This window comes from Podarcis filfolensis, assembly GCF_964270895.1.
Source record: "Podarcis filfolensis genome assembly, chromosome: 15".
Lineage (NCBI taxonomy): Eukaryota > Metazoa > Chordata > Lepidosauria > Squamata > Lacertidae > Podarcis > Podarcis filfolensis.
The window spans coordinates 23,341,714-23,351,152 of record NC_139618.1 but is presented as its reverse complement, the minus strand read 5'-3'; the positions used below and the strand labels follow the sequence as shown (position 1 = coordinate 23,351,152).

Here is a 9,439-nt window from a genome sequence, read left to right as displayed (position 1 = left end):
GCAACTGGCATTCAGAAGCATAACACCTTCTGACTGTGCAAGCAGACTATATCCATCATGGCCAGCAGCCATTGACAGCCTTCTCCTCTGGAGTAGGGCTTGTGTGCCAGACCAGGCTAAACTCTGCATTTCCTTTGTTACTTCCTCCCTGGAAACTGAAATACGTCAGCAGCTGCTGCCTGAAACACCCTTTGCTTGCATCTCTGAGAGCTGGAAGCAAAGCATTGGCAGCCATTTTAGGAATAGGAGAAGATTTCCTTTGATTGCCTTTTAATCACAGTAATAACAGTAATGGATGCAGCAAGCAGAATGGATGGGGAAGAGCCAATAAGCCGACATGCGTAGGATAAATGAGGAGAATTTATAGCCATCTTCTCTCAAGCCCCTCTCCGTGAAACAGCTCTGACCCGTCAGTTCATTATAGGCAAAGTTTCAAAACAATGTATTTTAAAAAAACAAGGAACACATAAAGAAGCAGAGAGGAATCAACCCCTATCTTCCTCTTATGAGATGATGTTCAAGGAGGTTATAATATTGATCACTCACTTCACAAACTCTCCCCCCCCCTTTCTAGTGTTTCCTTGCCTTTGAGAACAAAATGCAATATTTGAAACCTTTTATTTTTAGGATGAGCCCTGAACTTTACAAAACAAGCAAATCATTTGCAAGGGCTACAAGTGGTTCTTATTTTTAATGGTTGGAGCCATTAAGTACATAAGGAGATCAGGGCAAACATCTATGAAGCATTCAGTTCTCATGGTGATTAAGCATATGCTTTTTCTGGGATGCCCGTAAGCAGGAAATGAGCACAATAGCCCTCTCCTGCTCGTGATCCAGTGACTGGTAACCAGAATTGATCCTGGAGGTGATGCAGCCATTGTGACCAGTCGCCATTTACAGTTCTAAGTCTTCCGAGAATTTGTTAAATTATCTATCTGCTCCTGTGTCCTTCAGGCAGCTTGAAACAACAAAGCAAAACACCACTTTCTACACAGCATGGGAATAGATGTGGCCTCCTGCTCATAATGTAATATATTATATTTAGGGAAGAGCTCGGTGGTAGACCATCTGCTTTGCCTGCAGAAGGTTCCAGGTCCAATTGCTGGCATCTCCATGTAGGGCTAGGAGAAGAGGCTGCAGTCTGAAACCCTTCAGAGCTGCTGGTAGTCAGTGGCAGGAACACTGAGCTAGATAGAGTACTGGTCTGACTCACTATGACAGCTTCCTGTGTTCCTGTGTGTAATGCACCTGCAGATGAAGATGCTGTCAAAAGGGTCAACTCCAGGAACTGGTGGAAACTGGCAACTTTTGTTCCAAAATAATGACAATTGGTGGCATGTAACTAGCATGAACTCAGAGTAGATGGATTGAAATCAACAGGGGTGTGGGTTGGTGCATTTATAGAGTTGGAAGTAATCCTGAGGATCATCTAGTTCAAACCCCTGCAATGCAGCTGTCCCATACAGGGATCAAACCTGCGACCTTGGTGTTCTCAGCACCACGTTCTAACCAACTGAGCTATTCTAACTTCTCATGCTCATTCATTTCAGTTGTTCTAATCTGAGTAGGCCTAGTGTCAAATTATACCCATTATTATTTTCTTGACTGGGTCTAACATTTAGATGCAGAGAAGATTAGCAACAAGATTGCACTGGAGAGGGAAGCTACAGAATGGGACTCTACAGCCCATGAATTTTCTGCTTTTACTTCTTGTGATGTTAACATATGAGAGTGTTGGAGGAGAAATAGTTAAACAGGTTACCCAATCAGGACCCAGGGGGTGGAGTCAGTGGGACTATAAAACCAGCTCTGGGAGAGGAGTTTGTTAGGAGTTGGGTGGTTGGTTGGAGTGGGAGTGAATTGGGATAGAGTTGTGGGCAGGTTGAGTTAGTGTAGCGAAAAAAGCTGAGTCAGGAACAGTTATGGACTGGGAAGACAAGTAAATATCTGAGAGGTGGTTTAGTGAGTGAGAGCAGGTAGTGGAAGTTATAGGACTGGATAGGCACCCCATGATTGTAATTGACCGATACCGTTTATGAAACCACACGCTTGTTAAACTGCAATAAATAAACAGAAGTTTATGTTCCAATTTAACCCTGACTGGACTCAGTATTGTACCAGGTAGGGCCTGGGTGGTGGCAGCGAGAAATAAAATGGTGGCACAGGGATCAATAGGCAGTGAAACGTCTGGGGACCCTGTGTGATCGCCACACATCTGCTCTCCCCCTTTGTTCACCAACAGGGTACGGCCTCACTGCCCCCTCCCCACAAAGAAAGCACCTCTGCCACTTTGGCCAAGAAAGAAAAGAAGATATATTAAAACATTATAACACAACGCCACCTGTAAGAGAATTCCTGCCAAGCCCTCACTGCATACGAAGGAAAACTAAATTGTATGCACATGGGATGCAAGCACAGGTTTATGCGGAAGCAGGAGTGAATTTTTGTACAAATGAAACATCTGGCAAGAGGGGAAAAAATCATTCCAAATGGAGAAAAACAATATTTTATTTTTATTTTTTTAAGTTCCACTGTTCTATTTTCAGGGACATTTACAAAGCAAAGTCGTCTACATAAACCTCCTTTTTGAAGTCAATTAACATTAACTTGTCACTATTAGTGTTTTAAACCAGCACCTCCGCCTCAAAAAGCCTCTAAATTGCCATATCATCCAGAACAGGGAATGTTGTAAAACAAAAGGGAAAACAGTGTGACAACACACACACACACACACACACCACACACACACAGACACACACCTCAAATTTAAAGGACAGAAATCTGTAAAAAAAAAAATAATAATTACAAGCCCTTTCAAGCTAGCTCCTTTGAGACTCTCCCCTCCCTCTGATAATTTGCTTCTCATTTTGCAACCAGGGATGGATCCCTAAAGAGGTCCTGCTGGTTGTGGATCAGGCCTGCCTTACGGCCAGCCCTCTTCAGCCAGGACTTTATTATTACTAATTCTTAATTTGTTAATTTCATTGTTATGAATTCCTTAAGTCATTTATGTACCTTGGGGGGGGGGGCTGGATGTGTGGAGTTGCCTGTCCTGTCTGGTTAGCAAGACACTCTTCATACAAGGCATTGTTGACTTCATCACTACTACCTCCAGTCTGAGGTTCAGCCCTAGAACCATTTTCTGGAGGGGAACAAGCTCAAATTAAGAGCTCTTTATGGAAGAGGACCATTTTGGCTGCAGTGGGTTGTTGGGTTAGTTGTTGCTTTGGATTCTTCCAATATGCAGATGACTAGGAGGGAGTTTAAAAGGAGGATCTGCAAAGCACACTCTCTTTTGGTGATCAGCTGGTTTTGATTTCCTTTCACACCGCATTCATAGAATCAAATAATTGTAAGGGATCCTGGGGAACGTCAACCCCTTGCAATGCAGGAATATGCAGCTGTCCCTTATGGGAATCAAACCTGCAACCTTGCCATTATCAGCACCATACTCTAACCAATTGAGCTATCCATTCAGGTCATGTCTGCCACTTATGCTTTGCTTATTTGCTTTAGCTTCACCTGGAGTGTTGCATTTTTTCTCTAGTGCCACCTTTAAAAAAAAGGCATTTGGGAATAAGCAAAATAAGCTTTGCTAACTGAAGCAACACTGGTCTTACAAAAGCTCCCTCTTTCCTGCAAGCTAATCCACCATGCTTAATCGAGATCATCAACACCACGAGGAACAAATTGCAAATGCACGAGGACTTTCAGGCAGCAATTACAAGGGGAACAAGACTCCAGGTAGTCTATTTTGCCATCTTAAACTGTGATGATGCAAATGCGTTTTGCTTGCATTATGCCTCATCCCACAGGTTAGCAATAGATCCATATCTCCAATTATGTGGCTTTATTTCAGTGGTGATAGCTAAGGAGGGGTGGCCTCAGTTGACTTCTTTGGGACACGGAAATCTGGATAGGAATGCAAATGATAAAATTCTGCATTGTCTCTATGGAATGGGAGGGGAGATGTAATGCATGTCCCTCTTGCTTACTGGAAACCTGGACGTGATGCTCTCATCAGCCTGTTCTCAACTGGCCTCTCTCTAGCTGTCTTCATGGATAACTTACAGGCATTCTTTCCAACATAAAAAATGATTATGTTAAATTGAGTGGGGTGGGGAGGCTTCATAGTGCACTAATAGAACAAGACAAATCAGTCACTATCATGAGATCTAGCAACCTGCTCTGAGCTCTCTCTTTTTCTATCTTGTTTGTTTATTTTTTAAAAACACTAATGCGTAATTTTTATTACCTTAAAGAACTTTCACCCTGAAATGAAAGCAACAACAAAGCAAGAACAGTCCAAAACGGTGACAAACAAAATTCAGGGTGGTTGTCAGGGAAGAACAGGTTGGGCAACAGAGAAAATTGCTTCAGCAGGTTACGAAATCTTTTTCTACAGATGGTATCCATAGGACCTTGGATGAGAGGTGCTTCCCCCTCTAAGGAACTCTTCAGAAGTGAGACAAGATGGTCCTTAGGGGGTTTGTTGAACTATATACTTTAAATTCCCTTTCAGTGAAATACATCTGTATCTATACATTCCCCCATATTTATCAGACTTCTTAAAACCTGCCTCAGTTTCTGCACTTTGGAACATTTCTTCTTCAAAAAATAAGAACTCCCCAGAATATAAGGGGTCCTAGTGTTAAGATCTTTCACACCACAAACTTTTAAAAGTCTAAAGCACTGCTTTAAGAGCAGAGTGTAGTTTAAGTGGGGAGGGTCTTGCTTCCTTTTGCAGAGGGCTTAGCTACAAGGTGATTTTCAGCATGCAGAAGATGTGACCTCTGTTAGTCAGATGCTCTGTGTGTTTGTGTGAGTGAGTGTGTATATTTCCAGGTATCAGGCGGGGGGAAAGCAAGCTGGTATAAAGAACAGGTGTGAACAATAAGTCCACTCACCTTTTTTGGTGGGCGGTGTTGTGTCCAGCCATCCGGGCCCCTGCAGTGACCCAGCGTGGGGACCTGGTGCTGTCCCAGCTGTGACACGGGCGCTGGGCAGGGCCATGCCCAGTGTGGCCCCACTGGCCAATCAGACCAGTGGGGGCATGGCCACAGGAAATTTAACCACAGAGTGGTTGGGGTCCTCTCCTCTCCTCTCCTCTCTCAACCTTTTGCCGGATCTCCCAACCCAGCTGCCCTCTTTTCATGCTTTGCTCTGACATGACCTTGCTATGTCAACCACCATATTGTTGGGGCCGGGTAGGAATTTTTTCCACTCGGCAAATTGGCACCAGCCATTGGGTTTTTGCCTACCTTGTAGCAATCGTCACAACTTTGTGAGGTTAGGCATTGAGTAAGCCTTTGTTTGGATGGAGGGGAGGTTTTGGCCTCCACCTGCCCCTCCTCGATATCTGTCCAATGCCTGCACATGGGCTAGGGCCATGCCATGACCCCAACAGGAACCCCTCGGGGTGCCTCTATTTGATGTAAGTCATAGGGCTCCCCTTATTGGTCGTTTAGCCTTAGATGGACTTCCTGCAGACAGGTGAGAGTCGAGATATAGCCTGACTTCACCCAATGCCTAAGCCAAACTGCTCACATCTGTACCCAATAAAGTTGTGGCCTATTTGAACCCATAAAGGAAGAGCCCAAATGCTTTAAAATGTGTCCAGTTTCCACTGAAGATTGAGGCTCTTGGGACTTTGTAGGAGATGGCCAGTGGCCTGCAAGCTTGGGCACCAATTCTAGGGACTGGGTGAAATGGTTCCCATGACGACTGTAGCTCTTTGGTTAGGACAGTACAAGCCATAGCAACACCCTTGCCCTGATTCTCACCTCACACTGATTCAGTTTGCAACAGTAGGTGCACATGCACACACACACACACACAGAGAGAGAGAGAGAGAGAGTCCCGTTGTAGCATTGTAAGAATAAATTTCAGAACTTCCAGTAATAACTCTTCTTCTAGATAATAAAACAAAACAAGTGAACCAGAGCATATCAGCCAATATCATCAGAGGGTTGAGGGGAAGGGAATAGCTGAGACATCTAATCAATCTTCCATTAGCAGGATAGATTTCGCCCACTTTCTTCTATAATTTGAGAAGTTGGATGGCTGGAGGGAGGGAGTATGTATCAATGGGCCACCACGGATCCTTTTGCCTATCAATTCACAGCCCATGCCCGGTTAAGTAGCAACAAGGAATTGTTAGAAGTTTGTGGGTTTTTTCTTTTATTGCTGTTGTTATTAGCAAACAGGTTTTGGGGTTGCGTCTACACAGCAAGAGCCTCCATTAAAAGTCAACAGGGCGTATCCGATGGGAGTGGGTGCAGTTATAACAAACAGAAAGCTGGATGAAAGCAATAGTGGTTATGCTGAGAATTCCAGCGGCGTGGCACAGACCTTCTGATGGGAAGAAAAGTGATGCCCAGCTCAGATTTCATCTTCCCTACTAGACACCTAGCATGAGCTAAGCAGATAGGTAGGGGGAAAGGGATGCATTATAGAACTAGGTTTGCATTTGGGGTTATTTTCTCAGGGGCTGAAAAGCTGTTACCAAGAATAACATGACGGTGCCCTAATCCAGCTAGGGGGATGGTCTTCATTCCCTCCTAGAATGGGGCATGCACTACTGCATCTTCTTCCTAGAGCACCATTCTCCACCTCCCATCAATTACAAAAAAATAAGAAAGAAAAAAGATTAAAACAGCATGGTTAATACAGCAGCAGCAGTAGAGACATCCATGAAAATTTTCATATGTTCTTCCTCTCCTAGCACAACAGACTCCTCTTGTAATCGTCTAGGATCAAGGTGCTTCATTAGAAGTGACTCCATTGCCCTTGTTGACATAGAAGGGGCGGTAGTGGGACTGCAAATGGAGAAAAAGAAAAAGCACAGGGTGATTTTAGATTAAGAAGCAGATGGATAGACTTGTTGCCTTCTGCATATCTGATACCCATTGCCCTCCTCCTTGCCAAATGGAACTGCAAGGAGAGACAGCTCATCAAACTCTATAAGGTCCTGTGTATGCAAGTTATTATCATAGACTCATAGATTTGTAGAGTTGAAAGGTACCCCCAGAGTCATCTAGTTCAACCCCTCCAGTGCAGAAATCACAGTTAAAGCTTCCCTGACTGAGGGCCAGCCAACCTTTCTTTAAAACCCTCCAGTGAAGGAGAGTCCACCACCTTCTGAAGGAGTCCATTGCATGGTCAAAGCAGAAACTTTTATAACATTCAGTCAGGATCTCTTTCCTTGTCATTTGAATCCAGTGGTTCAGGTTCTACCCTCTGGAGAAAACAAGCTTGCTCCATTGTCCATCTGTCACTTCAGATATTTGAGGAAGACTATCAGAGCACCTCTCAATCTTCTCTTCTCCAAGCTAAACATACCCAGTTCCTTCAACCATTCCTCATAAGGCTTGGTTCCGAGATGCATTATTGTAACTGTTACAATTGTTGACAAAGATCTGTTACAGTTAATCTCGAGCCAGATTGCGTAATGTGAAATAACTGGATCAAAATGGTAACAAGGGATAGCTCGTGAAATTTGATTCAGTCCAGGTTTAAAAGTGAATACTTTCCAAAACAATATGTGAAGCAAAACACATACATCCTTTGAAAATTGCATTTCTCTAAAGATTACAATGCAGTTCTCCAGCCAAGTGATGTGTACAAAAATGCATATAAATGCACATTTCTTGAAAATGACATGGAAAAAATGCAGTATGCAAAAATGCTTTGCAAAAGTGCATAGATTAAGAAACATTGCATACAAATCTGTGTCTATTGGGAGATTATGTGTATGAGTCATGAGAATTTTTTGCGAATAAAGATATACATATTCACAAACTGTTGCGGCAGTGTGGAGAACTCAACTTAGAACTGGAAGAATGAGAAATCAAGAGAAACTGAAAATGACAGATAAACCCATTCCTGCTCGTAACAGCAGTCTTTCATTTTTGAAATTTTTTGATCCAGTGAATTTCCTATCTTAAAGAGAGGTGGTTAGATGCAAACCCCACTGTATTAGCAGCATTCCTAATAACCCAGCTGGTTAAAAAAAGATTTATGCTGATTGTGAAGTGTTTGCAATGGGTGGTGGACAGGAACCACCTGCCCTTTCACTCGGCATCACTCTCCCTCCAAGTTCCTGCTGTTCAGCACTGCCTGGAGTATTAAAGCCATTTGCTTTATGGTGCCAATTTTGTACCTAATTAAAGAGGGGAATCAGCTACCCTTTAAATAACCCTCAATGGGCTGGTGGGACAGGCCTCCTCAAGCCATGCCGCTGGCTGCTAGGACTCATGTTTACAGGCCTTTTTCTAAGGACTGGATTACTCAAATACATATTTAAAGCAGCTTTAAAAGCAGGATTATTGGCCCAGTAGACCATAAAAGCTCCTGCCGAGTCTCGGCAGTCCAGTGGAAGTACATCTATTCTGGGACATTTAATGCTCTTTATTTATCAGCCTGATTGTTTGCTTTTGGGTATAACTGCAATTCAAGGACCAAATGGCTCTAGCTGCTGAATACACATAGAAGACCAACTTAGCATCGTTAGTGCAGGAAGATGGTGGAGCTGGGCAGTTGCTAGGGCTGTAACCTGTTTCAGCATCTCCAGATAGGACTGGGAACATCCCCAGGTGAGCTTCTGCCATTCAGCGTAGGTAAGACTGTGCTAGCTGTACAAAGGTCCTGATTCAGCATACAACAGCTCTGTATATTCTTAAAACTTGGAAGCCCGTCAGTTGAAGATGCCAGCTACTCTAGCAACAGGGGCAGCTCCAAGATCAAGCAGGATCCATCTCAGGTGAGAAACACATCCTTTGCAAGCCGATATGATTCCCAACATCACCAGGCAGAGCTGAAAGTGCTCCCCATCTGAAGCCCAGGAGAGCCACTTTCAGTCAGAAAAGAGTGAGCTAAAGGAACCAAAGGTCTGTTTCAGTATAACACACTTCCAGGGCCTTTCAACTTTCAGCCACTGGGAATTGAGTCCACAACCTTCTGCATACTAGGCAGAATCTCTGCCACTGAGCTGCGGTCCTTCCTGGATTCCAGGCCCAACTGAGAACAAGCTGTAGTTCCCTCTGGAGGTACAGGAGACTCTGGAGCATATTCCCAGTTTGGGTGGCCAGCTGAGATGAAAATGGCCCAGATAATCTAGCAAATTACACTAAGGATTGCATTCAACCCTGGCCAATCCCCAGGAAGCCAGTGGCAGGCATTGCCCAAAGTATATGTGATTACTCCACATTCTTTTTTCACATACTCTCTTGCACACACACAGGACATACCCATGCAGATTTGTGGAGGAGGAGATTAATGCCCCCCCCCCCACTCCAGTCATAAAATGATTGCTCTGCTAAGCAAGGATGGGCTGGTTGCCATCCCCAACAGGGTGCTTCTGCCCCACTACACAGTTCTGTGTCTAATTTATTCCCCAACACACTCCACCCAAAATCAGTGGGGTCTTGTGGTGGGTCAG

The 9,439-nt window shown here is 44.1% G+C and overlaps 1 protein-coding gene across 3 annotated transcripts in view; it reads right to left on the bottom strand.

Annotated features, from left to right (window-relative positions):
* Positions 1–2,490: 2,490 nt before the first annotated feature.
* The window catches only part of TRIM29 (tripartite motif containing 29), a 46,892-nt gene continuing 39,943 nt past the window's right edge, over positions 2,491–9,439 (bottom strand). For all 3 annotated transcript variants that reach the window (XM_083588690.1, XM_083588689.1, XM_083588691.1), the window contains one exon: positions 2,491–6,818. In XM_083588690.1, the coding sequence (XP_083444816.1) occupies positions 6,756–6,818 (63 nt within the window). In that variant the 3' untranslated portion in view covers positions 2,491–6,755. The remainder of the gene's footprint in view (positions 6,819–9,439) is intronic.